This window comes from Pristiophorus japonicus, chromosome 15, assembly GCF_044704955.1.
Source record: "Pristiophorus japonicus isolate sPriJap1 chromosome 15, sPriJap1.hap1, whole genome shotgun sequence".
NCBI lineage: Eukaryota > Metazoa > Chordata > Chondrichthyes > Pristiophoridae > Pristiophorus > Pristiophorus japonicus.
The window spans coordinates 153,135,235-153,162,655 of NC_091991.1; the positions used below are offsets into that span (position 1 = coordinate 153,135,235).

The 27,421-nt window shown below is 44.7% G+C and overlaps 1 protein-coding gene across 10 annotated transcripts in view; it reads right to left on the reverse strand.

Annotated features, from left to right (window-relative positions):
- tsc2 (TSC complex subunit 2) overlaps positions 1 to 27,421 on the reverse strand; it is a 96,076-nt gene that overhangs the window by 4,117 nt on the left and 64,538 nt on the right. For 8 of the 10 annotated variants that reach the window (XM_070901132.1, XM_070901131.1, XM_070901130.1 and 5 more), the window contains 9 exons: positions 26,958 to 27,173; positions 25,647 to 25,715; positions 22,572 to 22,735; positions 16,876 to 17,387; positions 11,881 to 11,959; positions 10,707 to 10,793; positions 8,493 to 8,679; positions 6,349 to 6,488; positions 4,978 to 5,056 (listed from right to left, as the gene is read on the reverse strand). In XM_070901132.1, the coding sequence (XP_070757233.1) occupies positions 4,978 to 5,056; positions 6,349 to 6,488; positions 8,493 to 8,679; positions 10,707 to 10,793; positions 11,881 to 11,959; positions 16,876 to 17,387; positions 22,572 to 22,735; positions 25,647 to 25,715; positions 26,958 to 27,173 (1,533 nt within the window). The remainder of the gene's footprint in view (positions 1 to 4,977; positions 5,057 to 6,348; positions 6,489 to 8,492; positions 8,680 to 10,706; positions 10,794 to 11,880; positions 11,960 to 16,875; positions 17,388 to 22,571; positions 22,736 to 25,646; positions 25,716 to 26,957; positions 27,174 to 27,421) is intronic. The other 2 variants (XM_070901135.1, XM_070901134.1) reach the window with 1 other exon arrangement.

A 27,421-nucleotide genomic window follows, 5' to 3' on the forward strand; every position in this document is an offset into this window, starting at 1 on the left:
TTAATTTACATATAGATTGGGCTAACCAAACTGGTAGCAATACGGTGGAGAAGGATTTCCTGGAATGCATTAGGATGGTTTTCTAGACCAATATGTCGAGGAACCAACTAGAGGGCTGGCCATTCTAGACTAGGTGATGTGTAATGAGAAAGAACTAATTAGCAATCTTGTTGTGCGAGGCCCCTTGGGGAAGAGTGACCATAATATGGCAGAATTCTTTATTAAGATGGCGAGTGACAGTTAATTCAGAGACTAGGGTCCTGAACTTAAGGGAAAATTTTAAGCAACAGCAAAGAATGACTAAAAAAGCAATAAAGAAAGGGAAGATAGATTACGACGGTAAACTTGCGCAAAACATAAAAACAGATAGTAAAAGCTTTTGCAGATATATAAAACGGAAAAGAGTGACTAAAGTAAATGTTGGTCTCTTAGAAGATGAAAAGGGGGATTTAATAATGGGAAATGTGGAAATGGCTGAGACCTTAAATAATTATTTTGCTTCCGTCGTCACAGTGGAAGACACAAAAACCATGCCAAAATTTGCAGGCCACAGGAATGTGGGAAGGGAGGACCTTGAGACAATCACTATCACTAGGGGTGTAGTGCTGGACAGGCTAATGGGACTGAAGGTAGACAAGTCCCCTGGTCCTGATGAAATGCATCCCAGGGTATTAAAAGAGATGGCGGAAGTTGTAGCAGATGCATTCGTTCTAATCTACCAAAATTCTCTGGACTCTGGGGAGGTACCAGTGGATTGGAAAGCAGCTAATGTAACGCCTCTGTTTAAAAAAAAAGGGGGCAGGCAAAAGACAGGTAACTATAGGCCGGTTAGTTTAACATCTGTAGTGGGGAAAATGCTTGAAACTATCATTAAGGAAGAAATAGCGGGACATCTAGATAGGAATAGTGCAATCAAGCAGACGCAGCATGGATTCATGAAAGGGAAATCATGCTTAACTAACTTACTGGAATTCTTTGAGGATATAACGAGCATGGTGGATAGAGGTGTACCGATGGATGTGGTGTATTTAGATTTCCAAAAGGCATTCGATAAGGTGCCACACAAAAGGTTACTGCAGAAGATAAAGGTACGCGGAGTCGGAGGAAATGTATTAGCATGGATAGAGAATTGGCTGGCTAACAGAAAGCAGAGAGTCGGGATAAATGGGTCCTTTTCCGGTTGGAAATCAGTGGTTAGTGGTGTGCCACAGGGATCGGTGCTGGGACCACAACTGTTTACAATATACATAGATGACCTAGAAGAGGGGACAGAGTGTAGTGTAACAAAATTTGCAGATGACACTAAGATTAGTGGGAAAGCGGGTTGTGTAGAGGACTCAGAGGCTGCAAGGAGATTTGGATAGGTTAAGCGAATGGGCTAAGGTTTGGCAGATGGAATACAATGTCGGAAAGTGTGAGGTCATCCACCTTGGGAAAAAAAAAAGTAAAAGGGAATATTATTTGAATGGGGAGAAATTACAACATGCTGTGGTGCAGAGGGACCTGGGGGTCCTTGTGCATGAATCCCAAAAGGTTAGTTTGCAGGTGCAGCAGGTAATCAGGAAGATGAATGGAATGTTGGCCTTCATTGCGAGAGGGATGGAGTACAAAAGCAGGGAGGTCTTGCTGCAACTTTATAAGGTATTGGTAAGGCCGCACCTGGAGTACTGCGTGCAGTTTTGGTCACCTTACTTAAGGAAGGATATACTAGCTTTGGAAGGGGGTACAGAGACGATTCACTCGGCTGATTCCAGAAATGAGGGGGTTACCTTATGATGATAGATTGAGTAGACTGGGTCTTTACTCGTTGGAGTTCAGAAGGATGAGGGGTGATCTTATAGAAACATTTAAAATCATGAAAGGGATAGACAGGATAGAGGCAGAGAGGTTGTTTCCATTGGTAGGGGAGACTAGAACTAGGGGGCACAGCCTCAAAATACGGAGGAGCCAATTTAAAACCGAGTTGAGAAAGAATTTCTTCTCCCAGAGGGTTGTGAATCTGTGGAATTCTCTGCCCAAGGAAGCAGTTGAGGCTAGCTCATTGAATGTTTTCAAGTCAAAGATAGATAGATTTTAAACCAATGAGGGAATTTAGGGTTACGGGGAGAGGGCGGGTAAGTGGAGCCGAGTCCACGACCAGATCAGCCATGATCTTATTGAATGGCCGAGCAGGCTCGAGGGGCTAGATGGCCTACTCCTGTTCCTAATCCTTATGTTATGTTCTTACAAAAGGTAACTTCGATGGTATGAGATGTGAATTGGCTAGAATAGACTGGCAAATGATACTTAAAGGGGTGACAGTGGATAGGCAATGGCAAATATTTAAAGATCACATGGATGAACTTCAACAATTGTACACCCTTATCTGGAGTAAAAATAAAAAGGGGAAGGTGGCTCAACCGTGGCTAACAAGGGAAATTAAGGATAGTGTTAATTCCAAGGAAGAGGCATATAAATTGGCCAGAAAAAGCAGCAAACCTGAGGACTGGGAGAAATTTAGAATTCAGTAGAGGAGGACAAAGGGTTTAATCAGGAGGGGGAAAATAGAGTATGAGGGGAAGCTTGCCGGGAACATAAAAACTGACTGCAAAAGCTTCTATAGATATGTGAAGAGGAAAAGATTAATGAAGGCAAACGTAGGTCCCTTGCAGTCAAATTCAGGTGAATTTATAATAGGGAACAAAGAAACGGCAGACCAGTTGAACAAATACTTTGGTTCTGTCTTCACGAAGACAGACACAAATAACCTTCCGGAAGTACTCGGGGACCGAGGATCTAGTGGAGGAGGAGGAACTGAAGGATATCCTTATTAGGCGGGAAATTGTGTTTGGGAAATTGATGGGATTGAAGGCCGATAAATCCCCGGGGCCTGACAGTCTGCATCCCAGAGTACTTAAGGAAGTGGCCCTAGAAATAGTGGATGCATTGGTGATCATTTTCCAACAGTATCGACTCGTTCAGTCCCTATGGACTGGAGAGTAGCTAATGTAACACCACTTTTTAAAAAAAGGAGGGAGAGAAAACGGATAATTATAGACCAGTTAGCCTGACATCAGTAGTGGGGAAAATGTTGGAATCAATTATTAAAGATGAAATAACAGCACATTTGGAAAGCAGTGACAGGATCAGTCCAAGTCAACATGGATTTATGAAAGGGAAATCATGCTTGACAAATCTTCTGGAATTTGAGGATGTAACTGGTAGATTGGACAAGGGAGAACAAGTGGATGTGGTGTATTTGGACTTTCAAAAGGCTTTTGACAAGGTCCCACAAAAGAGATTGGTGTTGCAAAATTAAAGCACATAGTATTGGGGATAATGTACTGACATGGACAGAGAACTGGTTGGCAGACAGGAAGCAGAGAGTCGGGTTAAACGGGTCCTTTTCAGAATGGCAGGCAGAGACTAGTGGGGTGCCGCAGGGCTCAGTGGTGGGACCCCAGCTATTTACAATATACATTAATGATCTGGATGAAGGAATTGAGTGTAATATCTCCAAGTTTGCAGATGACACTAAACTGGGTGGCGGTGAGAGCTGTGAGGAGGACGCCAAGAGACTGCAGGGGAGTTGGACAGGTTAGTTGAGTGGGCAAATGCATGGCAGATGCAGTATAATGTGGATAAGTGTGAGGTTATCCACATTTGGGGGAAAAAAACACAAAGGCAGAATATTATCTGAACGACGACAGATTAGGAAAAGGGGAGGTGCAACAAGACCTGCGAGTCATGGTACATCAGTCATTGAAAGCTGGCATGCAGGTACAGCAGGCAGTGAATGGTATGTTGGACTTCATAGCTCGGGGTTGAGACTAGGAGCAGGGAGGTCTTACTGCAGTTGTGCAGGGCCTTGGTGAGGCCTCACCTGGAATACTGTATTCAGATTTGGTCTCCTAATCTGAGGAAGGAAGTTCTTGCTATTGAGGGAGTGCAGCGAAGGTTCACCAGACTGATTCCCAGGATGGCTGGACTGATATATGAGGAGAGACTGAATCAACTGGGCCTTTATTCACTAGATTTTAGAAGGATGAGAGGGGATCTTATAGAAACATATAAAATTCTGATGGGACTGGACAGGTTAGATGCAGGAAGAATGTTCCCGATGTTGGGGGAAGTCCAGAACCAGGGGTCACAGTCTAAGGATAAGGGGTAAGCCATTTAGGACTGAGATGAGGAGAAACTTCTTCACTCAGTTGTTAACCTGTGGAATTCCCTACCGCAGAGAGTTGTTGATGCCAGTTCATTGGATATATTCAAGAGGGAGTTAGATATGGCCCTTGCGGCTAAAGGGATCAAGGGGTATGGAGAGAAAGCAGGAAAGGGGTACTGAGGTGAATGATCAGCCATGATCTTATTGAATGGTGGTGCAGGCTCGAAGGGCCGAATGGCCTACTCCTGCACCTATTTTCTATGTTTCTACTGCTTGTGGTAGCAAGTTCCACATTCTGATTCACTGATCTCGTGCTCATTCCCACAAATAAAGGACGATAAATCCAAGTATTTGGCTTTTAAGTGTTCATTTTGGGCAACCGCAGTAAGTTGATAATTTTGACAGCGAGAAGATTGTAGGTGCAAATCTCCATCCAGGACTGGAGCAGATAATCTGCTGAGATAACAAGTGACTGCACTTCATTTGCTCAAGAGTTTTAAGATATTGAGACTGTGTTAAGCGCAGATACAGGTTCAATTTTTGCTTTAAAATGCAGCAATCCACATTCATAGACATATTAAACTTAAGTGCAGGATTAAGTATTACAAATTTAATATAATATCTTAGATATTGGAGATGCCTTGTATTTAAATACATATCAGAAAATGTTCATAAGGAATTTAATGTGTAAAACATTCAATGTCATCCAAATCTGCAACGAGCAACAGTACACTGTGTGCACAGCTGCCATTTAAAAAGAAAAGAAATGCAAACATTTACACTGATATTTATTTACAAAAATCAGCGCCTTGTAATGATTTGTCACTTACCCTTACGTGCTTGTAGGGTTACCAGGTTGCTCTCAAAGTCTAGAGGTTTAATAATTATTTCCACAAAGTTAAACTGACCCTATTAAAATGAAAAGAATGAAACAAAAGACATGTTCAGGCAGTTGGCTTCTTAAAAGCAGACCCATTGCACATCAAACCTTTACACTGGCAACATGTTTGTATATACCTGTACTAGCAAAGTGAATGCAAGTTGCTATCAAAAATGAAGCAGCAGATTGCACTGATAGAAGCACTTGCGTAGCCTCACCAATTTAAAATTATGCAAATCCGAGGGCTGACAGCAAGCAACAAGAGGTAATCAAATGATTTCGAAGTGCACGCCCTAATTCGCTGGGGATTACAGTAGAATGTTTAATAGGGACATAATCACAGTAACATTCTAAAGGAGTACTACCAATCAATTACATAGAATGTACAGCACAGTCCATTCAGCCCAACTGGTTTATGCTCTACACCAGTCCCCCGCCCACCCCTCTTCGCCTATCAACATATCCTTCTTTTCCACTCACGTGTATTTATCTAGCTTTCTCTTAAATGCACCTATATGCTGGTCACCTCAACCGCTCCATGTGGGAGCGGATTCCACATTTTCACCACGCTCTGGGTAAAGACGTTTCTCCTGAATTCCCTATTGGATTTAATTATGGCCTCTCCCCACAAGTAGAAACATCTTCTCTACGTCTTCCCTATCAAACGCTTTCATAATCTTGAAGACCTCTATTAGGTCACCCCTCAGCCGACTCTTCTAAAGAGCCCCAGCCTGTTCAGTCATACATCAAATATATTCACAAACCCCTCACTGGCTCTAAATAGGTAGGCAGATCTTTGACCAAGAAAAATATCTCTATCGACTTTGGGTCAGTTAAATAATAATAGAATCATAGAAATTTACAGCACGGAAGGAGGACATTTCGGCCCATCATGTCCGCACCGGCCAACCAACTGCTATCCAGCCTAATCCCACTTTCCAGCTCTTGGTCCGTAGCCCTGTAGGTTACGGTATTTCAAGGACACAGCCAAGTATTTTTTTTTTTTTTTTTTTAAATGTGGTGAGGGTTCCTGCCTCTACCATCCTTTCAGGCAGTGAGTTCCAGACCTCCACTACCTTTCAATTGATTTCTGGAGTCAGTAAAAATAGAACATCGAGCCAAGGCTGCTCAATGGGCTAGTTTATCCATCTGAACCGTTACTGTGGAACCAAGTGAAAGGTTAGTCTCAGCACAACTCACTACTTCTTGTTCCTTTTTAAATCCGATGCTGAAATCCATTAAATTAAATTGAAATTCTTATCACCGTACATGTGAGAGAGAGGAGTGCAAGAGCGAGAGCTCTACTGAAATACAAAAATACCTTTATTGTTCCCAGTTTGTATTCTTCTTCAGTGTCCTTGTATATAACCACCACATAGTCATTCCCTATATGTCGTTTCTTGTTGCAGCAGGCTTTATCGGATTCTTTATTTGGCATCAAAGTTGCAATGTGAAAAATTGCTTTAATAAGATTGGAGAAAAAAAAAGTTAATCACTGCACAGGACAAAAGCTGTGGGAATGGAGGAAGTCTGACTTTGCAAATGCAAGGGGGTAATTCGGAGTTTGGGGGACAGTGTAAAACAGGCCATATTGGATCAGCCGCACATTATGCATCTCTCCCATTGAAGTCACTGGGAATGAAAATGGGAGAGATGTATTACGGGCAGCTGGAGATGACCCCCATATGCCCAACATGTTCTCTACCTATTCAAGTATCTTACCGTTGAATAACCCCTTCTGATTTGGGGGTTTTCATTTTTTCTGAATCGGAGTCAAAAATATTAAGTAAAATCAGCAGTAAAAAATACAGAAGAGTTTTGGACGAAAACAAAAAATAATTTTATGAATAGTTGCAATCGTCAAAGTAAAGGATTAAACAGTGCAGATGTGCATCACTAAATGCCGCCTCCCCCATTGGCTCAAGCAATGAGAGCACCCTCTACATCAGTGCTGCCCAATAGCATAAGTGGCGTGACAGAGATGAAGTGGCCCCTTTACTACAAAGGAAAACTAACCATCGGTCACACCAACGCTAGAATATAGTTTAGTCAGATTGAACCACAATAAGGTGGAGAAGGGACAGGAATCAAAAGGTTTATGTATTAACTGGTACTTGTCAGAATCTTGACTGTTTTACTGAAATCCTTTAGGCTCAAAACTTAGGATCTATGGGCTCAAAATTGGCCAGAGGTTGCTCCGTTTTTTTTTGGAGCAACTTGATTTTTCTGGAGTATCTTAAAAATCCCCATTTTGCACATTCAATTTGCACCAGTGTGAGTGAGTGAGTTAATTAGGATTTTTTTTTAAGTTTAGTTTTTTTCAAAAAAAGGGGGTGTTACCAGCTATCTATGCCAGTTTTGGCCATTCAGGCCACTTTGCACAGCCAATAGTTACTCCAAACTAACTTAGGCCAGTGTATGTGGCCACTTGTGGCCGCACAGAAAACCCTTGGAGAGTTAAGAAATCAGCGCAGGTAGATACTAATGACTTGACTAAAGAATGTGAATAGGATCAAACAGCTATACAGGACATCATATGACAAACTTCATGAAGTTAATTTACTATACAACAGAAGCATTCATGGAAGCTTAAACTATAAAAAATAGTAAAGAGACAAAACATATTTACATAACTTTTTCAAAATATTCAAATAAAAAATGGAAGTACCTCCTGCTCGTAATTCTTATGTTCTCCCAGCCGCCTAAACTCACCCACTATCATAGAAATATTTTATGCCATATAGCCAGGAAATTTACTGTTTGTTTTATGCTTTTAAATATTTTGAAAGTTCACGCAAAATTATTCTACCAAATCTAATGTTCAAGAATTGATGTATTTGAAAGTATTTTCTATTAACTTGGTTAGGAAAGTATTTTCATCAGCAGGGTTAAGGAAAGTCTTGAGTAAGCTCATTAAAATTACTGGCTTACAACCCCCCACCCCCACCCCCAGGATGCAGAGATTGGGGGGGCAGGAGCTACTGCGCATGCGTGCACACTCCAACGCGCACGTGCAGAGCTGCCAGCACGGTTTCTGGCGCAGGGCCCTAGCTCCGACCCCCCACAATCAACTGGCCACGCCGCGCCAAGCCCTGGGAAAGACAACACAGCGGCCAGAATCAGGGGAGATTTTCTAGGTGCCATTTTCAGCCCACAAAGTTGCTGCATCTCTGGTGAATGTGCCGAAAAAAAAGGGGTGGGCCAAATTTGAGCCCCAAAATTCTAGCGATCGAGAATAGGACTCACGAAAGGATCTACTGCTTTCACTCGATACATGTTATCTTTTATCAAGTGCAAATCATTTTTCCTACTATAAATTCCCAGAAAAAGCCCCAGAATTGGCAGGAGTGCTGTGATCAGAGGTATGTAGGACTGCAGATGGTTTGAGCTTTGCTTCCTTTTGCCAGAGTAAAATTTGGAACAGAAAGCAACAGTGATCCCCTGTAGCAAGCGGGATTCATTTACCTTGCATGATGTCGTCATGCCAACAGTAGGTAAACTGTCCATCATCACCATACGTGTCAAGGCCACCGAGGAATATTTGTTCTGGGTTACAGTCTTGGAGATAGATTAATTTACCAAGGCCAGTCAGGAACTGTGCGTACCTGGATGAGCCGTATGCATTGGACAGAATTTCAACTTCATTATTAGTCTGTAACACAGGACAATAAAACCCAAATTAAGCCAGAGGTTATTAAACGAGCTGAGGTTTTGCACACGGTTGAGGTAAAATACACACTAAGCTTGGTGAAGAGGACACAAAATGCTTGTAAGTTTGTCTCTGTAAAGGCTAATCTCACTGATATGATGAATCAAATGTGTTATATGGGGATCACTTGCACAACATCACCAATGAAATCATGGACCAATGAGTTCCATGCAGAGTCCTGTGACAGATTATTTGTGCAGTTAATTAGAAATCACTTAATGTAGGACAAATACCAACCTTAACTTTATGACTTTCTTTGATAAATATTAAAAACCTGAAAACCATGCAATGGGCTGAATAATTCAAACGATATCTTGTGTTTTCATGTGGTCACATCCAGTGCTGACCAAGCTGCAAATTTCAACTTGGAGGCTCAGAGGGGTTTCCAAATAGGAGGATGGGGGAGGCAAACTCAGACTTATATACAGAACCCTAACTATGGTAAACCTTTCTGCATTGTAGATTTGCTTTTCTTGCCACTTGCAAATTAACTTGGGTGGGGGGGGGGGGGAAATGAACACTTAATATCCCAAATGTTTTGAGAAAGTACAAAATACAGCCAGTGCAATTTTAACGCATCATTCTGACTTCCTGTCCTGGCTGTTGGCTACAGAGAAGATGTTCTCAACTAATTTGTATATAAAATTCTAACAGGCTCAAAAGAAATAAGCAAGCATTTCTTATTACCATGGTAATTCAGAAGAACATGTTTTGCCTGTTTTTAAATGCAGTTTCAGAGAATCGTGCATCATTGGCCAAGAAAATGCATAAACCCACAAAATATGCTTACGAGTTTTCAATTCCATGCCTGTGAAAATTAGCGCACTAGCATCTCACTGGGGAGAGTTCCTAATCAAACGACTGGTTCACTGCTGATCTACTGAATGTTTGATATTTGCATCTAATCATGCGCGAAATCCCAAACCTGCAGATTTCTACAACTCAATATTATTTAACAAATAGAAGGGAACAGCTGAAATGGCCATCTCAGCTAAAGGAAGCACGTGTCACTGCGAGCAGTTATATATTCTTGAAATGAGTTATTCCCAGTGCTCAGCCAGTTGGCCGGTCTGACAGTTTCCGTGCTTATTATGCTACAATCCTGCTGCCCCAATCCCCTTTCAAAGTCATTCCCTGGATTCCACCGCCATTCTGGTATGTGCCAACAAGCATATATGTGGCAAAGGAAAAATGCAAGCTTCTGCATTTTGAAACCACAATACACATTCCGTTATAAGACTGCATCGTTGTGAATACATTACCAAATCAAAAAAAATCTCTTCTTCCTGAAAAGTAGCTTAAAATGCCAAGTGCTTTGCTTATCCTAAAACAGGACATTCCTCACTGTACAGAGAGATTTACTTTTGACATGGTTTATGTACTTCAAGCAGGCTACTGAAACCCATCAGATCAGCGCTCAGAGCTGGGGAGACAATTAGCGGAGGGCTGAGGTACAAGTTCGTGCAATTCAAGAGAGCAGATTGGAATCCTTTGTGAATTTACTATCAGTATTGAACTTTTAATTTTGGAATTCACAATATACATAACACGAGATCGACAACATTGCATTTATATAGTGCCTTTAATATAGGAAAACATTCCAAGGTGTTTAACAGGGGTGTAATCAGACAATTACCAACACCAAGCTAAAGGAGGAGACTTTAGTTAGGACAGGTGACAAAAAGCTTGGTCAAAGAGGTAGGTTTTAAGGAGTAGAGAGAGGTGGAGTTTCAAGACCAGGGTTTAAAAGCTACCTGTTGCAGTGCCATCTGAGGGAGTTGCTTCACAAACCAGCAGTGATACCAACAGATGACCTTTGAACCCCAGGGCATCACTAGTAAAAAAAAAAACTTACTATGGTGTGTATTAATTCAGGTGGCACTCGAGCACATAAAGCTGGATGTTAAGCATTGCGGAGGTGAAGAACGCTGGTCAGTGTAACTGCTTATTGAGCTGCAAGAGACCCTTACCTGTCCTTCCCCAACATACACAACGCCAATCTTGTGCGTGTCATAAGGTGGCATCTGATCAAGGACTTTAATGGCTCGTTCTGTGATCTAAGATTTTAAGAAAACTGCCCATTAATTACCTGTAGCGCACAGTTCATGTTTATTGCTGATGAGGAACACAGCAAGGGTATGCAATGCAGAGATATTAAATATACTTACAGTTCAATTTTTACAAAGGGAACCCACTGTACTTACCATTAAACACATCACCCTCATTTGGACATGCATCACTACAGATTAAAATTGTGAAATTTTCTACCCAACATCACTGTGGGGGTGGGGGCACCAGCACCATGACGACTGCAGCAATTCAAGGAAAAGGCTCATCACCTTCTCGGGCACAAGGGTGGACAATAAATGCAGCCTTGCCAGTATCAGCCATATCCCAAGACCATGCAGTCCATTGTGGCTGCTCTTTGAAAGAACTAACCAAGTCCTGTTCTTTCCCCAGAGCCCTGCTGATTTTTCCTTTTCAAGTTTATATCCATTTCTCTGAAAGTTACTGCTTCCATCACCCTTACAGGCAGTGCATTCCAAATCCTAACTGCACAAGAAAGAAAAGGTGCATGGGGCTGAATGACCTACTCCTGTTCCTATGTGAACAATACCAGCTTCTCATCCCTCCACATAACTGAAGTCCTTCATCTCTGGGGTGCTCTGCTTTCCATTATTAAATATCTCTAAAACCATCTCTGCTCGAAGGAGAAAATGGAATTAAGATTCACATCGTCCATGATCGAATTGAATGGCAGAAAAGGCTCCAGGGGCTGAATGGCCTCCTCCTGTATGAACAATCCTAGCTTCTCATTTCCCCACATAACTGAAGCCCCTCAGCTCTGGGGTGCTCGGCTTCATTTGCCTGGACCTCAGGACTAGGCACACATAAGTCAACCTGAACCAGTTACCTTTTAAATGACTGAATGTCTGGTTCAACATCTGCATAGAAATTTTGTAATGATTCAACACAGCGAGGATAAAACCTATTGCAACCCAAGTGTTAGTCATATTGGCACCCACTTCCCAACCACAAATCCACATAATGATGCATACTTGTCACCAATAGGAAGTCTTATTTTAAATGAGCAACCTATTCTGGAGTGGCAATTTGCATGAACAACTTAAAGACTTCACTCACCTCAGTTTTGGGTACCAGGAGAGGCTTGTTTGACTCACTGCCAAAGAAGGGTGAATGATACAACTGTAGAAACACAAAACTGCAAAACAAATAACACACTTTTAGCCCTTTTTCCATCTTCTAAGTTTAGGGCCATATTAAGATTGTAAAAAATACAGGCACATGGGTAGCAGTACAAGAATTGCCAAAAACAGGAGCTCACTTTAATCATAGGAGCACTGCAAAGTAGCTTGTTGAGGTGGTAGTACTGAGCAGGGCTTTGGGAGGAAACATACGAGTACACATGCATAATTAATGGCAGGGAACATTGCACATATATATTATTGCACGTGGGAAACTTAACTTTTCTGCCACACATTGCATCAACAATATTGCATTTATATAGCGCCTTTAGCATAGGAAATGTTCTGAAGCACTTCACAGGAGCGTAATCAGGCAAAAATTTACACCAAGCCAAAGTAGTAATTGGGACAGGTGACCAAAAGCATGGCCAATGAAGATCAGCAAGCACAGGGGTGATGGGCGAGCGGTACTTGCTGTGGGTTAGCATATCGACAGCAAAGTATTGGATGAGCTTCAGTTTAGGGAGGGTGGAAGAAGGGAGGCCGGCCAGGAGAGCGTTGAAACAGTGGAGTCTGCAGGCAACAAGAGCATGGATGAGGTTTTCAGCAGATGTGCTGAGGCAATACTAGGAAGGCAGCCTGTGTGATGGAGAGGATATGAGGCAGAAAGCTCAGCTCAGGATCAAATAGGATGTCAAGGTTGCGAACCGTCTAGTTCAGCCGGCGATGTTGCCAGGGAGTGGCGAGGGAAGAGTGTTTGTGGTGGGGACGAGATAATGCCTTCGGTCTTCCCAGTGTTTAATTGAAGCAAATTGCAACTCATCGGGACTGGATTTCAAACACAGTCTAACAGACAGTGGAGAGATCGAGAGAGCTGGTGCAGAGGTAGAGCTGGGCGCCTGCAGCGAACATGCAAAACCGGACATCATGTCTTGGGGTAATGTCACCGAGGAGCAGCGTGTAGTTGAGAAAGAGGCAGCGACCAAGGACAGATCCTTATTCTAAACTGCCTCCCATCAATACTTGATGTTACACACTTACAGCAACTCATTCACACTAAACGTTAGCTTTTATTTTGGTCAGTATCTCTATGGATTACAATGATCCAATCAATCACTGGCTCATGACAACCCCGATGCTGCCGTTATAAAAATTCTGCAGACCGCCTATAACAAGTATTTCTGTATAAAAATTAATTCATTAATAGCTCTATCACACCTTGCGTAAAGCAGCATTTATTAAATAGTAAATTTTCATAAGCAAAATACTGCAGATGCTGGAAATCTGAAACAGACAGAAAAAGCTGGAAATACTCATTAGATCAGGCAGCATTCTGTGGAGAAAGAAACAGAGTTGATGTTTCAGGTCATCGACCTGAAACGTTAACTCTATTTTTCCACTACAGGCTCGTTTTGTGCACACTCGGTCAGACTGGACTAAAATTCCAGGTCCATGTCCTCCATTTCAAAAACAGAACTTCCCACTTATTTCGATACCAAACCCCAACATGGCGGTGAAAGCCAGTGACACAGGGCAGCTCCACACAAGGGGAAAGAAAAGGGTTGAAAGGACGGCCCATGCAATGCTGAACTAACTTGCAGATTTCCCCACCCCCAATTCAGGTTTGAATCTCCGCAAGAGAGGTTGTACCTTCCACTATTTTATTTAATAGTTTAAAGCAGCGAGTAGAATGTGGAAGCGAACAAAGCTTGATCAAAAAGATGAATACTGCTGTAAAAGTCAGTGACACGCAAAAGGACTTGTCTAAGCATTCAAATGGTGTCCAACAGCAAGAACCTGAACTGACTGCACATGCAGTCTTTGTATCACAGACTATCCCACTTGCCCCATTATACAGGGGAGACTTCTGTTTACACCATCAGCAGCCTTCCCTCGAGATTGATGCGACAAACCAACTGGTGGACCCCCTGAAATCTTGTCACGGACACCTAGGGGGCCGCAGACTCCCGGTTGAGAACCCCGGCCCTAACCAACTCTTGTACTAGAGGCCAAAACAGAGTCCACAGGTATGTATAATAAATGATTTAATTAAAAAAAAATCAAATTCATTCATGGGATGTGGCCATTGCTGGCAATGGCAGCATTTATTGCCTCCATCCCTAAATGCCCTCGAGGTGGCGGCGGTGTGCCACTATTTCAGAGGTCAGTTAAAGTCAATCACATTGCTAGGGTCTGGAATCACATAGGCCAGACCGGGTAAGGACATAACATAATAGGAGTAGGCCATACACCCCTCGAGCCTGCTCCGCCACCCAATATGACCATGGCTGGTCCAATCATGGACTCAGGTTCACTTCCCTGCCCGCTCTCCATAACCCCTTATTGTTTAAGAAACTATTTGTCTTAAATTTATTCAATGTCCCAGCTTCTACAGCTCTCTGAGGCAGCAAATTTCACAGATCCACAACCCTCTGGGAGAAGAAATTTCTCCTAATTTCTGTTTTAAATGGGCGGCCCCTTATTCCAAGATCATGCCCTCTAGTTCTAGTCTCCCCCATCAGTGGAAACATCCTCTCTGCATCCACCTCGTCAAGCCCCCTCATAATCTTGTACGTTTTGATAAGATCACCTCTCATTCTTCTGAATTCCAATGAGTAGCGGCCCAACCTACTCAACCTTTCCTCATAAGTCAACCCCCTCATCTCTGGAATCAACCTTGTAAACCTTCTCTGAATTGCCTCCAAAGCAAATATATCCTTTCATAAATAGGGAAACCAAAACTGCACGCAGTATTCCAGGTGTGGCCTCACCAATACCCTGTACAACTGTAGCAAGACTTCCCTGCTTTTATACTCCATCCACTTTGCAATAAAGGCCAAGATTTCATTGGCCTTCCTGATCACTTGCTGTACCTGTATACTATCCTTTTGTGTTCCATGCACAAGTACCCCCAGGTCCCGCTGTACTGCGACACTTTGCAATCTTTCTCCATTTAAATAACTTGCTATTTGATTTTTTTTCTGCCAAAGTGCATGACCTCACACTTTCCAACATTGTACTCCATCTGCCAAATTTTTGCCCATTCACTTAGCCTGTCTATGTCCTTTTGCAGATTGTGTGTCCTCCTCACACACATTGCTTTTCCTCCCATCTTTGTATCGTCGGCAAACTTGGCCAAGTTACACTCAGTCCTTTCCTCCAATATAGATTGTAAATAGTTGGGGGTCCCAGCACTGATCCTTGCAGCACTCCACTGGTTACTAATTGCCAAGCCGAGAATGAACCATTTATCCCTACTCTGTTTTCTGCTCGTTAGCCAATCCTCTATTACCCCCAACCCCATGAAATTTTATCTTGTGCAGTAACCTTTTAAGTGGCTCCTTGTCAAATGTCTTCTGGAAGTCCAAATACACCAAATCCATTGGTTCCCCTTTATCCTCAAAGAATTCTAGCAAATTTGTCAAACATGACTTCCCCTTCATAAATCCATGCTGACTCTGCCTGACCGAATTTTGCTTCACCAAATGTCCTGCTACTGCTTCTTTAATAATGGACACCAACATCTTCTCAACCACAGATGTTAGGCTAATTATAGTTTCCTGCTTTTTGTATGCCTCTTTTTTTTTATATAAATAGGGGCATTACATTTGCAGTTTTCCAATCTGCAGAATCCAGGGAATTTTGGTAAATTACAACCAATGCATCCACTATCCCTGCCATTACTTCTCTTAAGACCCTTGGATGCAAGCCATCAGATCCAGGGGATTTAGCCGCTTTTAGTCCCATTATCTTACGAGTACCAGCTCCTTAGTGATTGTGATAAGTTCCTCCCCCGATAGCCCCTTGACTATCCACTGTTGGAATATTGTTAGTGTCCTCTACTGTAAAGACTGATAGAAACTCTGAACAAATATTTTGTGCCATCTCCATGTTCCCCATTACCAATTCCCTGGTCTCGTCCTCCAAGGGAACAACATTTACTCTAGCCACTCTTTTCTTTTTTATATACCTATAGAAACTCTTGCTATCTATTTTTATATTTCGTGCTAGTTTACTTTCATCGTCTAGCTTCCCTTCCTTAAATCATTTTTTTTTAAACTCATTGTTTGCATTTAAGCGCTTCCCAATCTTCTGTCCTCCCACTAGTTTTGGCCACATTGTATGCCCTGGTTTTTAAAATTAGATACCGTCCTTTATTTCTTTAGTTAGCCATGGATGGCTATCTTTTCTCTTACACCCTTTCCTCTTCATTGGAATATATTTTTCTTGAGTTGTGAAATATCTCCTTAAATGTACACCACTGTTCATCAACCGTACTACCAGACGACAGATTTCCTTCCTTAAAAGGACATGAGTGTACCAAATGGGTTTTTAAGGACGATCCGATGGTTTCATGGTCACCAATACTGATACTTGCTGGTTCTTTTAATTCCAGATTTATTTAATTGACTGAATTTAAATTCCCCAGCTGCCATAGTGGGATTTGAACTCCTGTCTCCAGCCAGGCCTCTGGATTACTAGTCCAGTAACAACCATTATGCTATCGTACACCTGTATTTTATGTATTAATGCTCGCCATTGTGTAAAGGTGCCGTTCATTTTGTTCCAAATAGAATTTCTTCCCTTCCCCCATACCTTATTCTCCTGGCCAATAATTATCCCTCAATCAACGTCACAAACAGATTATCTGGTCATTCACACACTGGTTTGTGGGAGCTTGCTAATCACAAATTGAGTGCCACGTTTCCTACATTACAACAGTGAATATGGCCCTGTAATTTACATCCGCCGATTTTTAACATTGAAAAGCCGGCTGCGCAGGTTCCCTGGAGCACTGCACAGCTTAAAGGGAACATCAACAGTGACTACACTTCATAAGTACTTCATTGGCTGTAAAGAGTTTTGGGATGCCCGAGAGGTGCTGTAATAAATGCAAATATTCCTTTTCTTTCAAAAGAAAGGTCAAACGTACCTTGGGCTTATCCCATGAATCTTCTCTGCATTTGAAGCAGATCTGTTCTGAACACTTTCCCGGTGCGATCTTCTCCCTCTCCTTGATGGGGCAGAATCGGAGATGGTGTGCCCTCTGGGTCTGTACCGGTTTGGTGACGGAGGTGGTTCCTTCTTTTCTGCTGGCGGCCGGGTGTCTGGTTTATTACCAGTGTTTCCGTCACTGGCTTCCAATTTGCCGTTTGAAGAGCATTCCTCTTCGATACTTTCAGTGCGACTTCTGGGCTTCCCTTCAGCCGCAGGTTTCCCAACAAGTCCCTCTTTCCCATTTACCTCAGTTACTTCTTGCAGGTTCTGAAGCTCCGGGGAGGAGCTGGATTTATTGAGAATTTGAGCATGGTCAAAATTGAAATCTTCCTCCAGGGGATCCACCGCTAAAGAAGATGGCACAATTTTTTCAGTTGGAAATCCCATTATTCCACTGTCCTCTGGTTGGGGAGTTTTGTCTTCCTCTTGGCTGGAAGTTGACGATGACTGGGGGAGGGGGGGAGGAAGGGGAGAGGGGAGAGAAAGAGAAACAAAATTACTGTTTAAACCCAACAGTTCACTAATTCAATATTCATGAAACCTCAGATCATTTAGGGATTGCAAGAAGTTCATTACAATCCATTTTAATTAACCAATTTCATTAAATATTCAGTTTCCACATTTCCCAGCTCTGCCAATCCATTGACCAAATTATGCAGGCTATATATTTGTGCAAAGTAGCAAAATATATTGTCTTGTTCCCACAGCTACCCAACAACATATTTGAAGGGTACAGATTTAGAACACTACAAATGGGAATGCATGAAATCTTAAACAGAACAGACAATCCTGAATGGTTAATGGAGTGGATGAGAGCGAGAGCGAGAGAGAGCGAGCGCGAGAGCGAGAGAGCGAGCGCGAGAGAGCGAGAGAGCGAGCGCGAGAGCGAGAGAGCGAGCGAGCGAGAGAGCGAGCGCGAGAGCGAGAGAGCGAGCGCGAGAGAGCGAGCGCGAGAGAGCGAGAGCGAGAGCGAGAGAGCGAGCGCGAGAGAGCGAGCGCGAGAGAGCGAGCGCGAGAGAGCGAGCGCGAGAGAGCGAGCGCGAGAGAGCGAGCGCGAGAGCGAGAGAGCGAGCGCGAGAGAGCGAGCGCGAGAGAGAGAGAGCGAGCGCGAGAGCGAGAGAGCGAGCGCGAGAGAGAGAGAGCGAGCGCGAGAGAGAGAGAGCGAGCGCGAGAGAGAGAGAGCGAGCGCGAGAGAGAGAGAGCGAGCGCGAGAGAGAGAGAGCGAGCGCGAGAGAGAGAGAGCGAGCGCGAGAGAGAGAGAGCGAGCGCGAGAGAGAGAGAGCGAGCGCGAGAGAGAGAGAGCGAGCGCGAGAGAGAGAGAGCGAGCGCGAGAGAGAGAGCGCGAGAGAGAGAGAGCGAGCGCGAGAGAGAGAGAGAGCGAGCGCGAGAGAGAGAGAGAGCGAGCGCGAGAGAGAGAGAGAGAGCGAGCGCGAGAGAGAGAGAGAGAGCGAGCGCGAGAGAGAGAGAGAGAGCGAGCGCGAGAGAGAGAGAGAGCGAGCGCGAGAGAGAGAGAGAGCGAGCGCGAGAGAGAGAGAGAGCGAGCGCGAGAGAGAGAGAGAGCGAGCGCGAGAGAGAGAGAGAGAGAGCGAGCGCGAGAGAGAGAGAGAGCGAGCGCGAGAGAGAGAGAGAGCGAGCGCGAGAGAGAGAGAGAGCGAGCGCGAGAGAGAGAGAGAGAGCGAGCGCGAGAGAGAGAGAGAGAGCGAGCGCGAGAGAGAGAGAGAGCGAGCGCGAGAGAGAGAGAGAGCGAGCGCGAGAGAGAGAGAGAGCGAGCGCGAGAGAGAGAGAGCGAGCGCGAGAGAGAGAGAGCGAGCGCGAGAGAGAGAGAGCGAGCGCGAGAGAGAGAGAGCGAGCGCGAGAGAGAGAGAGCGAGCGCGAGAGAGAGAGAGCGAGCGCGAGAGAGAGAGAGCGAGCGCGAGAGAGAGAGAGCGAGCGCGAGAGAGAGAGAGCGAGCGCGAGAGAGAGAGAGCGAGCGCGAGAGAGAGAGAGCGAGCGCGAGAGAGAGAGAGCGAGCGCGAGAGAGAGAGAGCGAGCGCGAGAGAGAGAGAGCGAGCGCGAGAGAGAGAGAGCGAGCGCGAGAGAGAGAGAGCGAGCGCGAGAGAGAGAGAGCGAGCGCGAGAGAGAGAGAGCGAGCGCGAGAGAGAGAGAGCGAGCGCGAGAGAGAGAGAGCGAGCGCGAGAGAGAGAGCGAGAGAGAGAGAGAGCGAGCGCGAGAGAGAGAGAGCGAGCGCGAGAGAGAGAGAGCGAGCGCGAGAGAGAGCGAGCGCGAGAGAGAGAGAGCGAGCGCGAGAGAGAGAGAGCGAGCGCGAGAGAGAGAGAGCGAGCGCGAGAGAGAGAGAGCGAGCGCGAGAGAGAGAGAGCGAGCGCGAGAGAGAGAGCGAGCGCGAGAGAGAGAGAGCGAGCGCGAGAGAGAGAGAGCGAGCGCGAGAGAGAGAGAGCGAGCGCGAGAGAGAGAGAGCGAGCGCGAGAGAGAGAGAGCGAGCGCGAGAGAGAGAGAGCGAGCGCGAGAGAGAGAGAGCGAGCGCGAGCGCGAGAGAGAGAGAGCGAGCGCGAGCGCGAGAGAGAGAGAGCGAGCGCGAGAGAGAGAGAGCGAGCGCGAGAGAGAGAGAGCGAGCGCGAGAGAGAGAGAGCGAGCGCGAGAGAGAGAGAGCGAGCGCGAGAGAGAGAGAGCGAGCGCGAGAGAGAGAGAGCGAGCGCGAGAGAGAGAGAGCGAGCGCGAGAGAGAGAGAGCGAGCGCGAGAGAGAGAGAGCGAGCGCGAGAGAGAGAGAGCGAGCGCGAGAGAGAGAGAGCGAGCGCGAGAGAGAGAGAGCGAGCGCGAGAGAGAGAGCGAGCGAGAGAGAGAGAGCGAGCGCGAGAGAGAGAGAGAGCGAGCGCGAGAGAGAGAGAGAGCGAGCGCGAGAGAGAGAGAGAGCGAGCGCGAGAGAGAGAGAGAGCGAGCGCGAGAGAGAGAGAGCGAGCGAGCGCGAGAGAGAGAGAGCGAGCGCGAGAGAGAGAGAGAGCGAGCGCGAGAGAGAGAGAGAGCGAGCGCGAGAGAGAGAGAGCGAGCGCGAGAGAGAGAGAGCGAGCGCGAGAGAGAGAGAGCGAGCGCGAGAGAGAGAGAGCGAGCGCGAGAGAGAGAGAGCGAGCGCGAGAGAGAGAGAGCGAGCGAGCGCGAGAGAGAGAGAGCGAGCGAGCGAGCGCGAGAGAGCGAGCGCGAGAGAGCGAGCGCGAGAGAGCGAGCGCGAGAGAGCGAGCGCGAGAGAGCGAGCGCGAGAGAGCGAGCGCGAGAGAGCGAGCGCGAGAGAGCGAGCGCGAGAGAGCGAGCGCGAGAGAGCGAGCGCGAGAGAGCGAGCGCGAGAGAGCGAGCGCGAGAGAGCGAGCGCGAGAGAGCGAGCGCGAGAGAGCGAGCGCGAGAGAGCGAGCGCGAGAGAGCGAGCGCGAGAGAGCGAGCGCGAGAGAGCGAGCGCGAGAGAGCGAGCGCGAGCGCGAGAGAGCGAGCGCGAGCGCGAGAGAGCGAGCGCGAGAGAGAGAGAGCGAGCGCGAGAGAGAGAGAGCGAGCGCGAGAGAGAGAGAGAGCGAGCGCGAGAGAGAGAGAGCGAGCGCGAGAGAGAGAGAGCGAGCGCGAGAGAGAGAGAGCGAGCGCGAGAGAGAGAGAGCGAGCGCGAGAGAGAGAGAGCGAGCGCGAGAGAGAGAGAGCGAGCGCGAGAGAGAGAGAGCGAGCGCGAGAGAGAGAGAGCGAGCGCGAGAGAGAGAGAGCGAGCGCGAGAGAGAGAGAGCGAGCGCGAGAGAGAGAGAGCGAGCGCGAGAGAGCGAGCGCGAGCGCGCGAGAGAGAGAGCGAGCGCGAGAGAGAGAGAGCGAGCGCGAGAGAGAGAGAGCGAGCGCGAGAGAGAGAGAGCGAGCGCGAGAGAGAGAGAGCGAGCGCGAGAGAGAGAGAGCGAGCGCGAGAGAGAGAGAGCGAGCGCGAGAGAGAGAGCGAGCGCGAGAGAGAGAGCGAGCGCGAGAGAGAGAGCGAGCGCGAGAGAGAGAGCGAGCGCGAGAGAGAGAGAGCGAGCGCGAGAGAGAGAGAGCGAGCGCGAGAGAGAGAGAGAGCGAGCGCGAGAGAGAGAGAGCGAGCGCGAGAGAGAATCTATTTCCTTTGGCAGAAAAATCCAGAACAAGGGGGCAGTACCTTAAAATTAGAGCTAGGCCGTTCAGGGGTGATTCAGGAAGCACTTCACACAATGGGTAGAGGAAATCTGGAACTCTCCCAAAGAAAACTGCTGAGGGACAACTAAAAATGTCAACAGAGATATAGATTTTGTTGCTAGGCAAGGGTATTAAGGAACCATGATAGATAGATGAGATACAGGTCACCCATGATCTAACTGAATGGCAGAATCGGCTCAAGGGACTGAATGGCCTCCCTCTGTTCCTAGAAACATACAAGGTGCATCAGCACCTTGAGAAAAGATGGGGTAATGTTTCAGATAAAGGCTCTTCTCTAGTACTGAAAGAAAAACAGGTGAGCCTGGGCTAATCAAAATAACGGGTGGGGGAAAGAAAACAGGGCAAGTTAAATTTGCCAAGTACTAGTAAGAAGAGATTTAATAAAAGGAAAGGACTTGCATTTCTATAGTGATTTTCACAACCTCTTGGATGTCCCAAAGTGCTTCACAGCCAAGGTAGTACTTTAAGTATCGTCACAGTTGTAAGGTAGCCAGTTTGTGCACAGCAAGCTCCCACAGACAACAATGACATACATAACCAGATAATCTATGATGTTGATGGAGGGATAAATATTGGCCAGAACACAGAACTCCCCTGCTGCTCTTTGAAATAATGACGAGAACCTTTTATGTTCACTCGAGGGGGCAGGCGAGGCCTCGGTTTAACATCTCAGCTGAAAGACAGTGTCTCAAAGTGTAGCACTGGAGCTTCAGACTAGATTAGGTGCTCAAGTCCCTGGAGAGGGGCTGAAACCCACAACCTTCTGATTCAGGCGAGAGTGCTATCCACTGAGCCAAAACTGACATCTGTTACTTTTAAGATTTAAACATTTTTTTTTTTAAAAACAACTGGGCAGAGTTTAAGAGTGCTGGGTGATATACAAAGTTCATTTCAATCATGTTGCGAAAGGAATCAGGAAAAAAAAAGTAATGCAGCTCCAAAGTGAAGGTGTAAAGTGGTAAGCAAATGGAAGAATCTCAGGAAAAATGGGGGCAGGTAGCCAAGTTCTGAAGTCAATGTTTACTCCAGATGGTTGCAGGGTTCCCAAGAGGATGACGACATGCTGATTCCCAACAACCTGACACTGAACTTGGTTGCAGCAGTGTAGAGGCCAAAAGATGGAAAGATGAGAATGGCCAGAGGTTGGGGTTGTGCTCGTGTGACAGAATAGAGGTACCTGGCAAAGCACTCACCCACTCTGCATTTGGTCTCAATATAAAAGGTGACTGAACTGTGAGCAATGAAGTACCTGTCAATCATCATCTCAGAAAAAGATAGGCCCAAAATATTGATAAAGGATGAAGAAAATGGACAGGTTTTACTCAATATGTAACAAATCTGAATGAAATAAATTATACTAGGAGCAAGGATTGAAAGGAAATAGTAAACTTCATGAAGTATACAAAATTATCTTCTCCCGAGACAGATAGAAGTGCATTCAGACTTACTCTACTGTAGGACACTGGAGTTTTGTCATAGCTCTCTGCGGGCATGAAGATTGGCTCTGAAACCAATGCCTCAAAGTCTTCAAGTTCCTGAGACTCCACAGGAGAATCGCACGCCTTCAAGTGCATCCCAAGCCCATCACCTTCCTCTACTACTGCAACTGAATCTATAAATTCAACTCAAAGTTAGAATACATCCACTGTCACACTCCTCATTAGAACACATTATTCCTAATGCCCAGTTCAATTTCTGAACAGATGAGACCTTATTCAAGATCCATGAAAATTTGTAGAGGTTTTACCCTCAGAATTCCCTGCAAACCCCCCCCCCCCCCCCCCCCCCAATAGAAACAGATTACAGCATTAACTATCAAAACTAACATCTACCTTTCTCCCCCACATACATCCAATGAAGTCAGACCTTTGAGATTTACTAACATGCCTGAAATGTGAATGTTACAAACCCAGCGTCAACTTAGCACAAGCTTAATGCGAAACTACTGTTCAGCTTGGAACACACATGGAGAGATAAAGGTCTATGAAAGACTATTAGCTTCACCAACTGTACTATCTAACTCAGGACTTTCAATATACCACAATCTCCTACAAAATCAGTATGCACCACAAATTATTGTATCACACTGTACTTGGAAAGGTTTTGTCCATGGTAAGTCAGTTGAGCTTCTTTAAAATTTACACTCTAAGACACTTGCATAATTGCCTTACATTGCCAAGTGTGACACCACTAGCTTTCTTTACCCTGCTCTGTTCCTTCTAAAAAGGAAACTAAAGAAAGTGTAATTCAAGAAGTCAGTTACTTAACTCCAGTAATATTTGTATTTAATTTTCTGATCACCTCACATTTGTTTAGCCCCTTTAATATGTAGAAACACATCCTAAGGCTTTAATCTCTGAAGTTGTCTAGATAGTCTAGCTTTCAGTAACTTGGCTATTTAAACAAGCAATTAAGAGTTACAAATGTACACTATAAATGTCTTGATCTAGTTGTCATCCAAATATTTTAGGATTAAAAAGTGTTTTCAAAGCTCATCTTTGCAATGGAGTTGCAACAGACAGATAATGCAGATTATCTGCATACAATACAGATTAACGGTTACAACTGTGCAGATAATCTGTATTAACAGTTACAACTGTGGAAGAAAGTAAATGCGTGCATCCTGTACAAGCTAAATAGAGTAGTGGAGTCCCAATCTCAATCTATTGAGTCTTATTGGAGCTCTTTTCTAGTGCTAGAGATTTAATTTTAATTAGTCCATTTAAACTGAAGATTTCAGCTTGAACAGGTTTTGATGTTTTTTTTTAGTGCCAACCATGCTACAGAACCTGACCCAGAGACCTGCGATCAATGATGTTTTTCACTGAAATAATAGAGTGCCCACACTATCAGTACCACTTTTGCCTGGAAACAACATCATTACGTGCCTAAATGCAAAGTCAAAACCAAGGCTGGAAATTGTTTTACTTGCCAATTAGCCAAGGTCCTCTGCCATTTTGCTGAAATAGAAACTCCGTACATTACTTTAACTTTGAATCTTTGGTCTACTTTCAGGTTCAGAGTCCTACTGTAGCTCTTCCTTACACCTTGTCTGGACTTTGCTCTCCAGTGAACTACTTTTTACTGAATTGAGTCAATTTAAATTGTGTTAGAAGTTCCAATCACCAAATGCCAAATAACCACACAGAAACATGCAACTTCATGCACTAGGTTTTACTGAATTTATGCACCAACTCTACTCCTTACTGGAGCTCAGAATATGAATAAAGCAAGCAGCTATTTTACTTCTACCATATTTTAAAAGATATGAAATAACCATCAAAGTTCACCATCCTATTTTTGCTTCAGCATAGATAATTTTAGGAGGAACTTGGCAATGAATTTAAACTGAAAAGGTTAACCCTACTTGACAATTTGGTCGAATTCCATTTTGACTATGTACTATGCTTGAATTTATCTTTATGCCCTAACCTGTAGATTCTCTAGACATACACACAGAAGTCGTCAGTGATTGGCTTCTCCAACATACTCAAGTATCAACTGGTATGGCAGCACTCCCTCAGTTGTGTGTTTATAACGATGAGTACAACACACAGATCAGGGTCATTTTTAGTGACATCACAATCGCAGCATTAGTTTTCAGAACTTCAGCCCTTTTTCTCCCTTAAACCTGAACTGTGCATTTGACTTTGCAGGTCTCACTTTTTGCTGTTATGTTGGAACTTACCAGAGCTGGAGATGGCTTAATACTAGTATATAACCACATGCCACATTAATTTCAGGGTTACATTTTGTCATTGAATGTAAAATTGAGGCAAGATTTTCTTCTAGCATTACTAGAATTATTACTTGCCCTGGTTTTGATTCAGGAACCCATCCCTACTCACTTCACCATTATTTCAGCAGCCCTGGTAGTTCTTCATTGCAAACTGAAAGTCAATTACAATGCTCACAGTTGCGGATAACCGATTTACAAAGCAGCGCATTCAAAAAGAATTTCAATGCCCACATAGCTACTGTGTTGGGAGTTCAGCAGCACATTTGGTAGCAGAGGTGCAAGCGAGTGAGCAGGGACATTGGATCCATCTTCAAAATGTGAAAGACAAATAAAAGCAAGTTATTGAAGAGCAACAGCATAACAAAATAGATTCTTAATCTACTGGGAGCCACGATATATAAAGAATGCATATTCAATAAGGTTTAATGAGAAAACTACAGCTTCTCGAAATTACTATGCAAAACTAAGTGCCATACCCTACACCAAATAATGATTGATTTTCAAATAAGCTGGTTTCAATTAGCAGTGCATGCTTGATTAGTTTCAAACCGAGACAACTAAACCTATGGTTATTAAGCAATTTGTACAAATAAATATTCACTCGTTAAAAACAAAATGGTTAAAGACAGCATCTGAAGGCTCTCAAAGTTGCTGCTTTGTAACATCTCAAGTGGGAGAATTTCATGCTGCTCCAGCTCATTAATGGGATCACTTTTTCCCACATCGGACACACACAGCTATGAAACAGCACGGGTACTAATGACTCGAGGGTGCTAGCGTATACCTGCCCAGGAAATGCTCCTGTGCAACTTTTCTCGACAGCTTGTCTGGCACATAGAAGAGAAAGAATCCACTGCAAAGGGAAATGAAATCAGTGGTTGTGTGAAGCACAGGATAAAAATTTAACAGAAAATCAGAACAATTGATCTTCCTGAGAAACAAACTCCCAGAACATAACCGGTTGCAAAGTAGGTTTGTTGAAAGATCTACACAATTCCTCCTAAATAGTTTTTTTTTAAAGTATAGAACAAGATACATTTGAAACACAAACCATATCCAAACCATCTGAATCCAAGATTACTTTACAGGTTTATTAAAAAGGTCAAGAAAATTGGAAACTTTAAGTTAAACTTCAGCGAAAGAATGGCATCTAATCATACAACAGACTTCAAGAATAAGGCACCTTACTTCTCTCCAGAAATACCAGATGCAGAGCAGCGGAAATAGGGATGGAGACTGATTGTGCCAAAACGCTTGCCTCATGGTGCTGCCCCAAGATTTCCAAAGGCTCTGTAATAATACAAGTGGGCCTGTGCTTGTAGTAGTTGCAGGCCCAGCAGCTATTCTAAATCAAACAGGTGGAGTGGAGGGAGACTGACATTTCATGCCCAATTTTCCGATGGATCTATCGCTGGGCACCCCAGTGCACAAGCAGGTGTTGGAACCAGGCGCTATTCACCGCCGAAACAGGGTCTCGGGAAGGCTGAAGAACATGTTGGCAAGTAGCACAATTAATTTCAAGAAAAACCCCCATACCACCTCAAAACGACAATTTCTGACAGCCACAAGGCCCCAATCTCAGTCACCCAGTGCAGTTCCAGGCTCAGATTTGCACACTGCCCACACCGGGGTCCCGTGTCTGGAGCTCAGTCAGGATAGGACAAACGCAGGCAGCTGCCTCTCCTTTGTTGCTTTTGCACCTGTTGAGCAACTGCAAAAAGGAAAATCTCCCCTACTAAATATGCAAAATGCCAATTCAGCTTTACTATTTTTTTTTTAAAACTCCCTTTAAATAGTATCATATCAAGAAAAAAAAACAGGAACACCAATGTACAATTTCTAGATGCAGCACGAGAAAAAATTAAAATAAAAGTATCCTAATTTAACTTAGTGAATTGCACAATGGAAAATCTCAAAGCTGCAAGTAAGCTAAAAGGTTTTATATTATTGGTTGGGGTATTTGGAATATTGCAGTCAGTCAAAAATGCACCAGTACTCAGCTGGATTTCAGGTACAGAACATAAAATTCTACCCATGCTTGAAAGAGGACTGGAAAAGCAGTGACTAAGAAGTGAAAGTGGAGATGATCACTAACCCGTGTTGAAGCGCTGAAGCAAGGTTGGTTTGGCTGCCCCAGCGGTCAGACTGGAGTACGGCATGGATGCTGATCGACCAGGTGCATGCTGGCGTGGATCAGTCACTCGCTCTACAGCCATCAGCATAGTGGACAGCTCCTGCAAGGGCATGTTGTTTATCTCCGATGAGAATGGGCTCGGTGGATTCTCCAGACACAGAAGCCAACTCGCGTTGCCTGCAAGGAGCCAACATTAACACTTCATTACTGGTACGTCTACTTACACCGCAGAATGTGCAAACATAGCTACCCTTTCGGAATAGGAGAAGAACATCGCTTAGTGTTAATGGGAATTCTTTAATTCCGAAAACACAACCATTAGGACTAATTAGAAAATGAAGAGTTAAAATCAGCTTTTCAGGCAGACATTTCATGCATTTAAGGGGATGCTCGATAAGTACATGAGAAAGATATGCTGATCGGGT